The sequence below is a fragment of the Bidens hawaiensis genome, unplaced genomic scaffold, assembly GCF_021521415.1.
Source record: "Bidens hawaiensis isolate Kalapana, Puna unplaced genomic scaffold, B.hawaiensis_p1.1 tig00006634_1, whole genome shotgun sequence".
Classification (NCBI taxonomy): domain Eukaryota; kingdom Viridiplantae; phylum Streptophyta; class Magnoliopsida; order Asterales; family Asteraceae; genus Bidens; species Bidens hawaiensis.
In genome coordinates this window covers 655,374-674,132 of record NW_027491448.1, presented here as the reverse complement: position 1 = coordinate 674,132, position 18,759 = coordinate 655,374, and the positions used below count along the sequence as shown (strand labels likewise).

The following is an 18,759-nucleotide window of genomic DNA, read 5'->3' as shown; positions in this document are numbered from 1 at the left end:
TCCTCAAGGAATGTCAGAATGTCTATACTCTTATGGCTGAGAGTGTGGATCTACAATCCGAAGTTGACACACTGAAGGAAAGGTTGGCCGAGCAAGATAGATTGAAAGAAATTTAATTGAAAGTAAACGAGGAAATGGCCAACAAATACCTCGCTGCCTCTGAGATCATGTAAATGACTGATCAGGATATAGAGGATCTCGAGGGTCGACTTGATGCTGTTTTTGGGAGTTGGGTGAATCCCAGGAAAGAAGTGAGGAACGGGAAAGGAAAAGAAGGACAACAAACTTACGCTGGTCCTAGTGGTATGAATGTGGTGATGACAAGCGGTGTGGAGACCGTAGTTGCCACAACAGTGCCTACTAGCTCTGTTGGTGGTGAAACTGTGATAGCTCCGGAAGTTGGAGCCGAGGAGGAGGATAGTGATGATGAGTTAGATGATGAGGAGGAAGATGAAACTGATGAGGCCGGTGATGATCCTCACGACATTTTTGATGAGGATCCTAGCGATGATGACAGCTTGGATGACAATAATGGTGGTGATGGTGGCAATGGCGTGCTGGAAGTGGCAGTGGAGTTGGACAACAATTAGCTTCACACGATGATGTACCGAAAGACCAACAACCAATGACCAATGCTTCTACCAAAATAAAAGACACGGATGTTGCTGCGGAAAAGTGATTCCTTTCCATTTTTAACATTGCTAAATGTGCAGGTATCGAGTCTCCAAGAAAAGAAGATCATGATGATGACGGCATCAACTACTCCCCGAACCCGGACATGCCGGTTCGTGTAGTTGAAGAAACGGTTTAAGAGCCCATGACTGTGGTGGCTCTCGAGGCAACTACCGTTGCATCTTCTCAAGTGCCGAAAAGGAAGAAATAGTGGTATGTTATCGGCAAATCGGCAAGTATCATATTCCGAAACTACCACTAGCATGATGACTCTCCCATCCTATACTGCAAATTGCACACTGACAGCAAACGATGGGCGATCAGGCATGCCAACATGGACCTGACCTATCTAAGCTACTTTGACATGCATTCATTGTCAATATTTGACATGAATTATTTTAGTAGAGTAGTGAGAAGAGGTTCTTATGACGAGAACCTTGAAGGATGGTTCAAGCACTTCCTAAGCAAAGAGTGGAAGGAAGACTACCCTAATTTCACTCTCAACAAGGGCAGATTGTTCCTTCATCCTACCGAAGTGGACCCCGGCACTGGCAAGAGAAGAAAGTCATGGAGGTACAAGATGCCCGAAGGACCATGGTGAGGATCTACCATGGTGAACCGTTCACTCCCAACATGCTGTAGGATTTCGTTGCTTGGGAGTTCGACAACGGCACGGGGGAGGTGGTCGTCCACTATTACACCATGCACAAGCTTCGCTTCTTCGACGAGCAGGATGTAACACCCCGACTTAAGCGGAAACTGATGTGTTGTAAAACACACGTATTTTCCGCATATTTTATCTACGTATTATATTATATTTTATGTATTTTAACTTATTTTATATAGGTTTTACATAGTTTTTATTATCTTTTAGGCTAAGGGTTAAAAGGAAGAAAACCCGCGCTTTTGGAGCAGTTTACGAGCCTTTTACGCATACGTTTTCAAGTAAAACTCAAAGCCCGGCCCAAATGCATCATGGACAAGCCCAAGTCTTGCATTATATTATATTATAAAAAAAATAAAACCCTAGAGGGGGCAGCTATTCCGATCGGACAGAAGGCAGAAAAGGGGAAAGAAGAAAAAGTTTTGTGCGGCTAGTTTTGGGAGTTGTGACGGCTAGGGAAGGAAGAAGAAGGCAAGGACAAGTCTCGGGATCATTCACCACTATTTTTTACAGCCGAGAGCAGCCCCGGAACATCTCATATCCTTACATCTTTTTCATTGTTCATACACTTTGAGTTTCTTGCTTAATTGTTGAATTGTTTTGCAATTACTTGAGAGATTGAATTGTTTATGATTTGTGTTGATCATTGAATGCTTGAATTGATTATTAAGATGAGTTATATGATGATTTTATTAAGTGTTCATGGCTGTCCAAATATGATTAGAGGCTAAACTTGTTAGTTCTACCTAGGAATGATGATAATTGTTAGTGTTTGATGAGCTTGTTGGACTGTTTGATTGATAGATGTTAATTGTTATTGTAAAGTTTGATTTAGACATGAAATAGGTTGTGTTTAAGGGCTGGAAATTTTTGTCATTCATTTCTTAAACCCCGTGTGTCGGTTAATTAGTTTTGTGTTGATTGATCTGTGCATTGTTTGATTTTAGACTTTGTGTTTAAGGTTTGTTTGCGGTAGGAACAACCGTAGGGTTTTGTTGCATGAATTTGAGGTTAGAGTACAGCGGTTAGACACCTTCTTAGAGACCAAGAGGTGATAAGAAGTTAGGGTTGTCTAATTGCCTTTGCATGCTAGAATAAGAATTGCGCGAGAGCGAGTTCGTTTCTTGTCAGGTTTAGGTGTTTGAGTGACTAGTTGATCTATTTTGGTTTAAGTTGAGTTATTCCTCTATCCTTGGTTGTGTAGTATTCATTGCCATTAGGGTCGAGTGTTGGTGAGACCGAGAGGTGAGTCAACATTAGAACACGTTAGCAATTGTTTCCCGGTTTGGTCGTTTTAGCCGATTAAGAGTAGTTAGGGTTTATTGAGTGAGACCGAGAGGTGATCCAGTGAGCCTGAGCGATCCTTAGTCGTGTCATCTTTAGGGACAGGTGTCTAGATATCATCCAATCATTAGCTTGTTAGGCCTACAATTTGATTCAGACCTAGGTAGACGTTTTTCTCCATTCGAAGTTAACACAATTCGTTTGTCGTTAAGTTTTCTATTTTAGGTAACTTTTGTCAGTCAGTCTGGTTAGTTAAGTTAAGTTAAAAGAAATCAAAAATCAATTAAATATTATTCTTAGGTAGGTTGTGTCTAGGGTTAGCAATCGTTAGCGTCTTACGTGTCCACGTGTTCGATACTCGGACTTCCTAGGTCTATACTACTTGCGACCGGTACACTTGCCGGTTGTGTGTGGTTTAGGATTTTCGTTTTATATTTAAAGCTTAGTTGTGAGGGTCATTGTTATAGGGTTATCCGAGGCACATCAGAAACGCTTGGGTGTGACGTACAGATTGCTCAAAACACATGTGACACTATTAAGTGACAATATTATCATTAATTAATTTCAACATCAAATACACAAGTTTGAAAACAAAGAAATACAATAAAAATAAACACACCTACACAGTTTGTCCATTTGTTTAAAATATCCTAAGTAGTAATGTCTTCCTCGAGCATCATCTTCTACAAACGGTATTTGTAGCATATATATAAAATAAAGTCAACTAAATGAATAGTTGGTGAGTTCACACAAGTTTGATATATATAGTATAAAAACCATACAATTCCATGAAACATGTGTAACTCGAGAAAATAAGGTTATTTCCAGTTGGTAACAACCAACGTACTCGGATAATCCCACAAGTAAGGTCCTTTCCAGTTTGTAACAACCAATGTACTCGGATAATGAGGCCCTTTTCCACTCATAACAAAATGGTCCTAATTGTAAAGGGGGGCGCATGATCATACTTGTTGATGATACCATATGCAAGTAAGCTTTGAGCAAGTAATCAAGTAAACACAAGTCCATGATATGAATTGTAGTTTTGTAAATGACTCGATAAATAATTATGATATATATGCTACCCCCAAAATGTATAAAAGCGTTTAAAAGGGGGGGGGGGGGGTGTGAGAAACTCACTTTAAAATTAAAGATAAACTTTTAATAAAACCGAAAGCTTGTTAAAGGAATTAAAACAATTGAACTTCCCGAACTATAATTTAAAAATACAAAACAAAAAAATGTACTAATGGAATTATAAAGGTTAAGTAATTTGGTTTTATAAATTTTGCATTATTTTAATATATATATATATATATTTTATTATTTAAAGATATTTTGTATTATAATATTGTTTTTAAGCTTTAACGGAATTTTAACAATTTTATTATTATTTTAATATTATTTAATTACTGGTTTATTATTAATTTGATAATTATATTATTCATGAAACATCAAAATTATCGGCATAATATTTATCCCGAAAACAATTGCGTTAGCGTTTTAAAAAGTTAACGAAATGGAGAAAATATAATATTATAATATTAACCGGGTTTTGAGTTACGAATATGAAAAATTAATTTTTAAATGAGAATTAGTTTATAACTAATTTAATTTAATTTAAAATAGCTTTATTTAATTTAAAAAAAATTAAAATAATTTTAACAATTTAAATGGTTAATAATATAAAAGAAATATAATTTTAAAGAAATTGAACACAAAAAAAAAAAAAAAAAAAAAACACGCTGACCCGGTTTCTTATCGTCTACACTCACATGCACAAACTAGTTGGACTAACATATTTGTTTTGTTTAAGAATAGAAATAGATATAAATATATATATATATATATATATATATATATATATATATTAAAAACACATCTTCATCTTCTTCATTAACAAACCCTAGATTTAATTCTTAACATCCGTTCCATGTTCGATCAAATTAGGTTAGGGGTTTGGATTATCGACTAAAAACTATTCAAAACCATATAAGATTTACATGTAAATGTTATGATTTGATGGTGAACGAGGCTTGGCAGGAAAACACACTTGGATGAATGATTATGGATTATTGAGAGAATATTAGATGGATTTGAGGTTATGGACGAGTTTAGATGACAGTTTAGGTCCTTTTTGTAGTGTTAATTGGAGCGTTTATGATTTAATGCTCGTTATTGGATTTTAACAAAACGACCGGCGGTTTCAAGGTAATTACAGGTTTAAATTGGCCGTTATTTGATGTTACAACGATGATTATACGTTTTTCCGTTATAGTCTAATATTTTTATGAGTTTAACTGAATTAAAACGCGGGTTTAACGATGTTTTATGGTTGTCGAAAAGTGGTTCTCGGCCGCCGGAAATGGCTGCCCGGAAAAACGCATCAAAGGGGCGGCTGGGATGTTAATCTTATCTTACTATACTATTAAAGCAACATATCTTTTTCACATGTCATTTAACTAGGTTATCCACATAAGATGTTAAGTATACAATTTCTATAAATAAATTATCCACCTAATAAACAATTTAATTTTAAACATTAACTCCTAAGTTGGAGAATGTTTCAAAATAAATGGTTATAATCACCATTTATTGAGAAACAAAGGCAATTAATTGTCTTCATTGTTATTTTCTAAAATTTTGAGACGTTTTATTTTATTTTATTTTTTTGGATTTTGAGAAATTATTTATGAACGTTTAAACTGGATGTTTGGATTGAAATGGTGGTTTAAGTCACAAAGTTTGGATTTTATTGTTGCTTTATTAAACGGTTTAATCAAAATTATAATTCTTATATCTCATTGTTATATTCATATTTGTAGCATTCTTTATGTTGTGTACTTATATGTTTTATAATTTCAATAAAAATAATTTTTATAGCACACAACTTATGTTACAACATCTACATGTTTACGATTCATAGCTTACAACATATGATTTCAGTACATGATGAAGTTTTAATTAATATGTCTTTTTTTATTTCATGGTATAAGTTAGAAATATGTTTTAAATTGTTATTTTTCTCTGTTTTTTTTGTATGTTGGATTTTTTTAATTAAAACAACAATGTGATACTTTATATTAATAATGCTAGATTATCTGCCGTTTACAATTCATTAAAATGTATAACACACACACACACACACATATATGAAGTTTTATATATTTTCACCCGTGTATAACACGGGATCTAACCTAGTTTTATTAAATATATTATTTTAATTAATTTAGATATGAAGTCCTTATAGTTTCAACTTGTTTTAAATTAGAGATTAAATTATAATTACAAAGTGAACCTTTGATCTTTGAAATATGTTAAAGATGAAATAGTACTTATGAAATTTGGATAATTTTCGTATTATACCCACATAGTTTGCAACTTATTTAAATGAAACTTTAAAATTGAAAAAGGAAACGAATGAACAATAAACGTAAATCATCGTGACTATTATATTAACGATGAAAAGAATACATTGAAATGACAAAACGGGTTGGTTTAACGAATACAAATATGAATTCAAATAACAATTAACGAATGTCACATAAATACATGAAATGAACTTGGATATATATATAAACAAAACCGAAAATTTAAAATGGGTCGGGTTTTCGGGTTTGAAAATTAACGAATGTTACACATGAGCTGGCTGGTCTCGACAAAGAGGACTTATTGAAGCTCTACAACTCTCCTTTATCCACAGTCGAAGATGTTCTGAGGGATAACACTGACCGAATAATTGAAAAGTTCAACATGTTCCTTCACCATCTTGTTGACAATCAACTATTCGACTATTCGTCTCCCTTAGAATACGAGACCGACTGAAGACGGAAGCAAAAGATAATGCGAAACACTAGAGGGAGATTGTAAGACCCAATTTTGTTATTTAGTCTTTTATATTATTCATCGTTCATAAGGATGCAATTTACTTTACTTCCGTCAGTTGTAATAACGTTTAGGCCTGTGGCCTTGTATTACAAGCCCATTGGGCCTACTATAATAGAACAAGCATGGTATGGCTTGCACTATAAATAGTGCAACCATACCCATGCACCATAACCTTTTGCAAATACTACTATCTTATCCATATTACCAACTCCCTCCTAACTCTCTTCTTCTCCCTATATCTCAGAAATAAACCAACACCACCAAGATCTGAGATCTCAGTTGCTTACTAGTGATTTCCGCTAGCTAGTAAGTGAGATTGATTCAAGAACTAGTTGTTAGATCCAGTGTCGGGGCCTACAAGAAACATATATGCATATACATGAACGCAAACAAACAAATATAAAACATATTAGGGTGATATAACAATTTCTAAATGTAAATAATATATAATAATTTTCTATTTATATTTGAAAAGACATGAATGAGCATATACAAACTTAAATGAGCGATCATAAACGAATGTTCACGAACGTAGAAGAAAGAATGAAATAAGTGTTCATGTTCATTCGCTTAACAAAATGAACACAACATAAATGAACTCACGCCGAACGCTTCACAGGCAAGCAAAATAATTAACTCCTCTATAAAACTTTCAGCATTGTCTTTTTATTGATTATTTCACCTTTGCATCAAAATATTGTATTTGAAGTTAACTATCACCACTAATCGGGTTAACCCAAAACCTGAAGTTTCTTTTTTTTAAAGGAATATAGGTTTTAAATAATTCCAACTATGGCCTATTGGTAAATATCAGTCCCAACTTTACACTTGCATGCTGACCGTTCCAACTATTGATGTATCTGTTTTTAACGGGCCACGACTAACGGATGTTAACTCTGTTAGTGATTTGCTGACGTGGACCTTCTTCTCTGGCCGCATCACGCCGGAAACTTGCCGGAAACCTGCAACTCGCCTCCATTCTCCCTAATATCGTCGCACCGTTTCCCTCCCTCTTCAAAAGACATCAGAAATTAGAAAATGAAGTAGATTTCATCTTCTTTCATGGCCAATACCTATATACCAAACCCGATTTTATTTTCAAAAATTTGAAATCAATGTTACAAGATTTACAAAATAAGCATAGGGCTTTTGTTAAGAGGTTAAAAACGAGTCGAATGATGTGTCAATTACCTCGAATGGTGCACGATTGACGAGGGTAGACTTCGCCGGAGACAATAACGGCGGCACGTCGGTTAGGTTTCGAATGAGGGGAAAGATAGAGAGATGGTGTAACGATATTAGGGAGAATGGAGGCGAGTTGTAGGTTTCCGGCAAGTTTCCGGCGTGATGCGGCCGGGGAAGAAGGTCCACGTCAGCAAATCACTAACGGAGTTAACATCCGTTAGCCGCGGCCCGTTAAAAACAAATACATCAATAGTTGGGACGGTCAGCAGGCAAGTGTAAAGTTGGGAATGATATTTACCAATAGGCAATAGTTAGGATTATTTAAAACCAATATTCCTTTTTTAAATGAACCTGAAACCCGACCCTATTAACAATTCGGGTTAACCCGAATAACTCGATTACTACCTTTTGTCTTTTTGACCCTATTCAACCCGACCTTAATTAGCTTATTCGGGTTTAGGTCAGGTTAATCGAGTTTGGGTATATTGGACACCCCTATCTGTAACATTAGATGCTTTTGATGGGGTGATTGGTCTTCGGTTATTGGCGTCAAACATTTTTATATGCATCTAACACAATATATATACCTGTAAGTACAAAAAGAAAATAACACATAATCCTTCACATAAAACATTAATGTTTTAATGAATGTCGATATTAAACAAAAGCTATTTCATATCCAATATAAATCATGACGACGACTTCTAAAACCTTGGGTTTTGATAATGGAGTATATGTCTCTTTGGATGAAAATGATGCCATGGTTTGAATATCAATCGATGCATTTTTTTGGCTATATGGTATTGTTGTTTAGAGAGTAGCATGGCTGGTACAGCAGCTAGTACGGCAATAACAATTGACAAACTGTTTTGGTATAGAATAAAAAAGCTTGCACCAAAGGCTATCATAGCTGAAACTATAGAGAGGAGAAGTGTAACTTGACCTAATAGTAAGTTTTGAGGTAAAGATTCTACAAAATCGTTTTGACCATAACTAGAAACTAAGATGGTTAAAAAGGTGATGATTGAAAATGAAGATAAGATAAAAGAAATGGCATCGAATATGACAAATAGCATAAAGACTTTGTTTTGGAGGAATATAGGATAACCATTGTTTTGGTCATATCCACCTGGAATTGTAAAAACAACTGAAAATCCAATGGTGAAAATAAGTGTAGAAGCCACCATGGATTGACCAATTGTATCTTTTATTAGTGCCTCACCTTCTAAAGCAAGGGCTTTGTGGTTCTTAGAGAAGAGTTCTGATGGTGTTAGGCCTTCTGCATTCTTCATTTCTTTGGATTCAGGTGAAACCATTGAAGATACTTCCTGCATGTGATTTAAATATGAGATGATTAAATATTGTCTATTACAAACATTTCACAATGTCTATGTGATTTATGTAGAAAACCTTTGGTAGAATAAAATAAAATATAATTTATTAATATGAATTACAATACAGAAAATAATCAAAGCAGTAAATTACAATTATAGGGAAGGAAAACCTAAAACTATTTAAGCGAGTTAAATGAAACTTAAATGAACTAGAACAAAAAATTATAAATAATAACTACGAATGCGAAATTACTGAAACAAAAGAAAGCAAAGGAAATTAGGTGGTGGTTGAGAATTCATGCTCAACACGGTTATTTTAAAACAGATTTTGGGCCAGCTCGGTGAACCGCTTGTCTCTGAGTGTGCAATAGCCGAAGCAATGTATACTACCGGGATTAACCTAGCAACCGAATTATACCTAGAGCGAGCATGCACGAGATCAAGAAGTTAGAAACGAGTTCGTTTTGAAACTAATTAGAGTTGAGAGTTGTGGTGTTTTGTGACTGATTTGGGTTGTGAAAATCTGCTCACTACCCTCATCTACATATAGTAGATTCACACATGGCATCAGCCAAAAATACTAATTAAGGTGGTTTCTTAGTGGGTGTTTGGGTGAGCTTTCCAAACTTGCTTATTTGATTTTTGAAAAGTAAAAGTCAAAGCACATTGCCCCCTGTCTGCTCCTAGACAAGGGCGAGTTGGGTGCTCCACTCATGCCACTGAATATGGTTTTTCATACAAGAACATAATCTTGGGAGTTCTCCTCCTTATAAGACACTCATAAGTTTATCATTCTACCAATGTGGGACAAACTCACTTACCCATTTCATTAATGTTCAAATTGTCAATCACACATTAGAAGATTGATATCGCATTCATATTTATTCTTTGGAGACGTTAATAATTTATTTATTTGTAACAAATACTAATAAATTCATTACGTCCAAAATTTTCCAACAATTAATCCTTAGTCCATAAGAAGTGTCAAATTTACAATTTAGAAAGACAAGTCTTCACTGCTGTATACTTCACTTACATAGTTGAGATCATCATCATCATCATCATCAATATTATTGTTACTGTTATTGTTATTTAACAAAGTAGTATAAGAGCAAGTTCATCTAACTTCTCGTTTTCAGTAAGATCAACTAGAGGAACTAGATCAACAACACGAAGGTGATACTTTGAGCAACCAATATATATTGGAAGGCCAGATGCGAGTAACATACATCTAACTTTATCCAATAGGGTTCTTCTATTCATCCTCTCAACTAGATCAAATGTTGCGGAGTACAGTTATAGACAAAAGCCTTGAAATCCCATTCATTTTGCAAAATTTATTGAACTCCCGTAACAAAACTCAAAGTTGTTATCTGTTCTAAGAGTTTTTACCTTCTTCTATGTCAGATTCTTATCCAACACCCTTCATTCTTTAAACTTCTTAAATACCTCATGTTTGTGCTTTATATCATAAACCCAGACACTTTTTGAGTAATCATCTAATAGAGAAGAAATATGAGGCTCCACCTAGAGACACATTTTTTTAGACCGCCACAAGTCTACATGAATGTAGTCTAAAATCCCATTTGTACTACCAATACCTTGAGAAACCTTTACTCTCTTAGCTTTTCCCATAGTACAGATTCACAAAACCTGCAATCATAACTTCACAAACTATAAATAACCTCCTGGTATATACATGACATTGAATTACTCCATATTAATTCCATTATCCAACTTTAGAGCTAGAACACCATGAACCTCAATTGTATAAGGTATATATTCTTCGAGCTTTACCACTCCAAGATCTTCACATTTCAAAACTAAGAACTATGAAGAACTTTTCATTAGAAGTCATGTGGTAAGAATGCCCTTAGTCCGTAAGCCAATCACAATTGGAGCTATGACCTGACACGAATAACACCTCATCATTGCCATACCCATCTACAAACTCTTCTAATGAAGAGTTGCCTTGATTCTTTGATGAGCTGGCATCGTATTTCTTTTTCTTCTTTCTTTCAAAACATTTTCTCTTCAGTGTTTCTTAGAGTTACAAATGAATTTTTTTTTCTTAAACTTGGACTTTGACATGCATGACCCTCTTGACTTATCTTGACTTAGAGACCCTTTGATCTAACTACTCCTGACAAACAAACCCTCCCCAACTTCTTTTTGATCATCTGACTTATCCTTTAACTCATTTGAGTTTGTTGGTCTTAAACATCCTTAATTGTACGCGACCAAGTTCGTCCGAAATTTATGAGTTGTTTATCTAATTAGTATTAAGTATAGTTTAGGGTGCTTTATCTAATACTTGTAGGTCAAGGGGTTTAAATGTAATTTAGGTGGTTATGGTTAACAACAATCTGTTAGTTATATAACTACCAAGTAGTTATATAGCTGTCAGGGTAGTTAGTTAACCGTTTTATTCGATGCGTATAAATAGGTGTCAAAAGTAATCGGTTGTAACAGCGTTGTTCGTTCAATAATACAATTTCGTGTTTCAGATTTCTCCCCTTGTCCTTCTTCTTGTTATGTTCCCTTTGTTGTTCTTGTTATGTTCTTGATTGATTGATTCATTAAATCATGATCTCCTAGTCCTATAAAGTAAAAGGCAACAAACACATCTTCCATGGATAGCGTATCCCTACTATACATTAGGGCATCCACAAAATCTTCATACGAATTTGGCAAAGATGTCAAGAATATATTAGCTTGGTCTTCATCATAAAGACGATCTTCAATATTTTCAAAATCTAAAACAAGTTAATTGAACTTGTTTCAATTTTTTCTAAATCTAAAACAAGTTAACTAAACTTGTTTGTATGGTCTTCAAAAGAGTTACCATATGCCATGTGAAAGGTGTTAAACCTTTTCTTTAGGTGGAGACAATTTGCAAGTGATTTGGTTATATGCGGGATTTTAATTTTTACCAAATGCATACATCTATGGCTCATTTTGGTACTTCACACAGAACTCGGTCTCTTAACTTAGAAAAATCTCATTATAAGCCTTATCCATGATCTTCCTCTTCTCTCGTAAGTTGCCTTCGCCTCTCTTGACAACTCCATTGTGTACTAACAGTGCGAACTTCGTCGATCCCATTTTGAAATTCCTATGAACTCAGATCACCTGCTTTGTGAATGAGTCGCAACAAGGCCATGATTTCAAATGTTGTAATTAAACACCAAAAATTTGCAATCAAGATGAACGAGTCAAACGATTAACCATTGTTACTCACGAATTGGAATTACAAAAAAGATTGAATCAAAGGGAACATGAAATCGTCTAACCCTAAAAAGGAGTGGTTACCCCTTTCAAGCCGTTAACAACCTGTCTTTGGGATTAACACAAACCACCCCTATACTTTAAGAATTGTAGCATCTCGGATTTTTCGTATTTGAATTCGTTTATGTTTAACCCGACTCGGGAATAAAATTAAGATCATATGAATTATTTAAAATTTGTATTTATTAGTATTTAACTTGGTTTAACATATTTTATATTCTCATAACTTTCAATCTCGTCAAACTTTGCTTAAAAACCTTTAAAAACCGCTTAAAACGGCTAAAGATCACGTTTATGGAAGTATAGAGACTAATTTTCCCAAAGCTTTCCTATTTTCGACTAAATTAACGAAACTTAAGGTCCAAGAAATGTTATAGTCGATCTGAATTCGTTTTCTTGTTGTCCAAGCCAGAATCTTTGAGTTTGTATACTTGATTTTGTCATTTATTGATTATTAGTTGTTTACCTAATAAACAAGTTTTAACCTTTAATATTTAATTAAGACATGTTCTAAACCATAAAAACTACTTAAACATCAGCCACCATATCCTAATCTCAAAATTCCCCTTCTCCATTATCAATTTCATAAAGATTTTTCAAGTTCTTTGATCTACGGTTTGACTTTAGTGTTCAAGACTCTTTGACTTGTCTTTTCCCATCTCTCCTTTATGTTCTAGGGTAAGTTGTCTTCATGAAAAACGTTGATTTTTATTTAAATAACAAAAGCCCTCAATTAGTTTTACTGATTGATGGGGTTTTGTTGGTCAATTGCTTTCCGACCCGTTTTAGGGCATAATAGTTAAATATTTGATTATCCGATTTCTCTATTATCTGATCGGAATTAGCTTTCAGGCTGGAAGACTTTTATGTTTGTTTTGAAATTTTGAGTGTATTGGTCAGAACCTGACTCACGAATCAGAGTTTGGATTCAGAACAGTACCAGCTCGCTTAAGTCTTTAAAATCTCATAACTTGAGTTTTATAACTCCGTTTAACCTTATTCCTATTGCTTTGTTCTCGGTTTTAATTTTAGTTTATTGTCTCAAAGTTCTAGGTTATTTTGTATTAGATCAGTCAGCTCGCTTAAGGCTAGGGACTCGTTTAATATATTTATTTTATCGTTTAACTCGCCTAATTAATAAGGTGAGTAATCACTCCCGTATTTTATAGATTTTAAACCTTTTGGGGACTTATATGTACCTTATAATACATTTATATATCTTATTTACATCACTTACAAATCTCAAATATTGTGTTGTTAATCAATTGAATGTTATATGCTATTTGCTTACTTGTTTACTTATTTATTTTATGGCATTCGAAGAGGTCCATCATAATCACATTATAGTATGATCATACGAATGTCATAGTAGTCATAGCTCGTGTCTGCGAGGCATGGTCAATCGACACCATTATTTGTATTTATTTCGTCTTAATTAGTAGCCATCAACCATGTTCGTGAGTCATGGCCAAATGACACCAATTACCTGCTTCCATTTGATTGTTGATACTCATGATATTAATTTGCATATTTCATATATAATATATTTATTACCAAAATTGGGTGATTACGTACTCAACATGTGTTGTTAACAAACCTATTTTCTACGCATATTATAGGATGTTTATTTTGGATGGTTGAAGTTATTGAAGAACCTAGTTTATTTGGCTTTTAGGATATTAAAATAAAGGAATATTGGTTTTAAATAATCCCAATTATGGCCTATTGGTAAATATCAATCCCAACTTTACACTTGCCTGCTGACAGTCCCAACTATTGATGTATTTGTTTTTAACGGGCCGCGACTAACGGATGTTAACTCCGTTAGTGATTTACTGACGTGGACCTTCTTCCCCGGCTGCATCACGCCGGAAACTTGCCGGAAACCTACAAATGGCCTCAATTCTCCCTAATATCGTTACACCATCTCTCTCTATCTTTCCCCTCATTCGAAACCTAACCGACATGCCGCCGTTGTTGTGTCCAGCGAAGTCTACCCTTGTTAATCGTGGACTATTCGAGGTAATTGACACATCATTCAACTCGTTTTTATTCTTTTAACAAAAGCCCTATGCTTATTTTGTAAATCGTGTAACATTGATTTCAAATTTTTGAAAATAAAATCGGGTTTGGTATATAGGGATTGGCCATGAAAGAAGATGAAATCTACTACATTTTCTAATTTCCGATGTCTTTTGAAGAGGGAGGGAGACGGTGTGACGATATTAGGGAGAATGGAGGCCAGTTGCAGGTTTCCAGCAAGTTTCCGGCTTGATGCGGCCGGAGAAGAAGGTCCACGTCAGCAAATCACTAACGGAGTTAACATCCGTTAGTCGCGGCCCGTTAAAAACAAATACATCAATAGTTGGGGCTAGTGTAAAGTTGGTACTGATATTTACCAATAGGCCATAGTTGAGATTATTTAAAACCAATATTCCTAAAATAAACAAGAGTATCTGATTTATTCGGTTATTTGTAAATTCTTTTGAATATTGTGTACTTAATTTGAATTTAATAAAATAATTAGATATTATCTCTGATATTTTATGTCAGTGTATTGTGAGTTATGAACCAATAGTTCACGCCCCGGCATTCCGCCGTAGGATGGGGTGTGACAAGAATCATACAAATAACCCCTCCAAGTTTATGAATATGACTTAATCCAGCTAAACTATAACATTGTTTGGCGAGATGTTCAAAGCGTTGAATTTTCTACCTAGAAATAAGGAAATTATGAGTTGATGCTATATACTTTAATTCAAGTGTGTTATTTAAGCCAATCATACCAAAAAAAAAATATCCACAAATATAAGAAAAAAAGGGCCATCCCTATTTACATACGCCGGTAGCATCCCATAATTAGTTTTGAGACCTGAGAGAAATATGTACCTTGAACCATAGCAATTCATGCCGCATTTGATAAGCCGCCCCCCACACGTTGTCATGTGGGTTTTTCCCTGAATTCATTGCAACTGAATGGAGCATATTATTACCCTCTTTGTCTTTTATTTGGGTTACTGTATCCTTCATTGATCCTATCTCATATAATAATCCGTAGATACTTTCATGGCGATGAAATGCCGCAATATGAAATATAGTTTGTCCATCATCATTTCTCTTCCATATAAGATCCGGATATTCATCAATCAACTCAACTAAAAATTTAATGTTGCACATTTCTGCAGCAATGAAAAGTACATGAGAAGGATGCCGATCTTTTTCAGCTATTTTAAGCACGGGGCCTTGGAGTATTACGTCAATTTCATCCGTAGGCTTTAACGCTACTTTCTTCCAAACTTTTCTTAGTAGTTGTATGGCATCAGATTCCGTTACAGTAAAAGGTTCCTTCTTCAAATGAAAGACTTCATAAACTGAAGGCAACACTCAAATAATAAACCAGCATTACAAGGTAAGTGCACATATATGCCATACAAAGAAGTGTCATGCAAATTTTAACTGAAAAGTTTTGAAGATAAATTTGTGTCACAAAAAGGTGAAGTTATTACCTTTTTTGTGTTACTGATAGGATTTTACGAACCACTTTTTTATATAAACTTTTGTGTAACTAAAACAATTAAACACCTTTAGTGTTTTTTTATTTATAAGCATTTTTCTTCTAGTTTAGTATATGAATTAATGAAGGTCCTACATGTATATATCTATATGTCGAAACTCAGAAGACAAAATATAACACGCTAATAATCAACTTAAATGTACAAATATATACCGAAGGATACTTACTTGAATTGATGACTCTGTTGAAAACAGGTTGCTGTATTTCATAAAATGCGTAAGGCTTTTTAGCCAATAGGTACAACACATTCCATATACTCTCTTCTTGACGGAGTACTCCCTCCTCATGGTCATTCAATATACGTATTGCGACATCTACAAAAGTTATTAATTTATAATCAGCCGATGTGGATAAGTTTAAAACGGTGGTGCAAAAGGTAACACTTGAATGAATAACAAACAAGTAAAGTATATTTATCAGAGGCTTTCTATTGATTATCCTAACAGCATATATGAAACTAGGACAACACTAAACATGATTATTGACCAATGATTTTTATTCAAATCTTAAACAGTTATTAATTAAATTTAAACATACTCCGACCCATACTAACTCGCTACTCTTGATTTACCTCCAAGGGACATGTTTGTTGGATCTATAGAGAAAACAGAACTATATATGTACATAGATGATCTATAATAATTTGGATATACATCGTGCGTGATAGGTGATGACCTTGATGAAAAAAGTTGATTTGTTGAATAGTCCACATAGATATGTTGTCAAGATCATTTGTAAAAGGCATAATTAGCCAATGATGGCTTTGGCGACAAAGCAATAATTAGCAAATGAACAGATGGACTATTGCGTGAAGGGCGAAAAAACATGGGGGAATTTACCAAACATAGGCATGTACTTCACCTTTCTTTTAATAAATAATAATTGACATCCTAACTCCATGCACATGCATCTCCATTTAAGCCAATTATTGTTGGGTTTATAGAGATTTAATTGGGACTGGGTTAAAAGACATCTTTTGTGGCAGATTAATTAAATTGAAGACTAGTGGCAGGCCTGACCTGTCTATTTAATTAAAGCCCATCATTAGTTTCTTGGGAATAAAGTTGTAAACCTTAATATGTTCTCTATATATATTTGTTGTACTTGTAATATCCGAGTCAGGCAGAAAGTAATAACAAAAAGTATCCTGGTTGCAGCTCGTGGACGTAGGTCAGCCGACCGAACCACGTAAATCTCACGTGTTCATCTTCTTTTATATTTTATCTTGCATTGTTTGTGTGTGTTTTGCAATACCCGAATCTCTAACAATTATCCCATGCCACTTAGCTCTGCCTGCTAATAGACTAAGGGTTAGTCAACGTCTTTTGGGCATTGAATTAAATGAGAAGTACAATTGGACGTACATTCAGACCAATAAAAGGGCTAAAAAATAAGGTATGTGTGGATGTGTGCCTCACTCTTATTGATTTAACTGTGGATGCAGTTGTACTTCTTTATTTCACTGCCAAAAAGGCGTCGGCTAAGCCGTAGCCATCTTAGACGGCTAAGCTGCGTTGACACAATAATGCGATATGATTGTCTTAAGTAGAGATGTCTATAGGGTTGAAAGCTAATAAGACGATTTCCATTTCTGAAACAAAGTAGGTGAACATGCATGTCTATTTTGGTAAATTTCTAAAAAAATCCTGATGCAAAATTCACCTATTAAAGGCATTTAAAGCGCATACCAAAAAGTTCACACTCGATGCATTTTATGAAAACCAAGTTCCAATCATCATCCGTCCAACCATCGGTAGCCATTTGTTCACAGTAGAGATATTTCACCATTTCATGGGAACTATTAGAAGCAGCTAGATAGAGTGGCATCATGTTTCCACTTCCACGGATAGTCAACAGTTCTCGATTTTTCGCCACCATGATCTTAGCCAATCTAACATCCCCGGCTATGGCTGCTAAACAGAAAGCAGTGTTTCCATCTTTGTTCTGCAGCTTCAAGTCTTCTTCTTCCATCATATCCACAAGATGTCTCACAAACTCGCAGCTTCTGGCCCTTGATGCAAGGTGAAGTGGTGTTTCCTTAATTTCAGTGACACTATACCGCACCATATTTTCATGGCCCTTAAGGATGATTCTTGCGGCTTCCCAATCGCCTTTGATTGAGGCTTTATATAGCGGAACACATATACTGATGAACTCTCTTCGTCTTCCTCCTAATTAGTAATTCCAAAATTAGTTAACATTTATTCATTTAACAGTATGTAATCCCTCACTCCCCATTTATGAGGAAACTTACGTTCAAGTAGATCTCCACATGGATAATTGTATGTTAGTGTTTGTTGTTGTTGTTGGGGAAGGATTGTCGAGATCATCTCTTCAGCCGACTGTATGTTAATGTTCTGCACATTCAAAATGGATGTTAATTAATAACGGGAAGACCAAAGAGTCTTTAGCCTAGTGGTATCAACATGCTGGATAAGACTTTGTTTTTTCAAGCGGTGAGCGACTGATCGTTCAAATCCCATGGTTGACAAATAAAAAAAAGGCTGAAATGTCCGAAAGACATTTGAAAATACCTGAAAGTGCAAGACTAGTTTTAACTTTTAATCAACAACAAAGAAATAATTATCTCTCACAGTAATATCTATAACATGAATAAGGAGCTGGACAAGATTCGCTTCTTAACTGCATATAGATTTACCAATCCATGATTGATTTGTCATTAAGTGTGTGTGTGTGTTAGTTTAGTAAGGGTTGTAGGTAAGAGCAACTTCAAAGTACCAATTGTTTTTATAAGTTAGATATAATAATACACCTAATCCTTTATAACAGATCCAAGTCAACTTTCTATTTAACCACTACTATTGAGGTTTTGTTACTATATATAAATTAGCATGCTTTAAACTCATAAT

At 34.7% G+C, this 18,759-nt stretch overlaps 1 protein-coding gene across 1 annotated transcript; it reads right to left on the bottom strand.

The window, feature by feature from the left end:
* Positions 1-7,446: 7,446 nt before the first annotated feature.
* LOC143633206 (uncharacterized) lies at positions 7,447-18,372 on the bottom strand. The gene is made up of 7 exons (XM_077101554.1): positions 18,316-18,372; positions 18,144-18,246; positions 17,578-18,060; positions 16,057-16,203; positions 15,205-15,686; positions 8,823-9,021; positions 7,447-7,520 (listed from the first exon to the last, which is right to left on the bottom strand). The coding sequence occupies exons 1-7, from the start codon at positions 18,370-18,372 to the stop codon at positions 7,447-7,449; spliced, it is 1,545 nt and encodes a 514-aa protein (XP_076957669.1).
* Between the last annotated feature and the right edge of the window lie 387 nt (positions 18,373-18,759).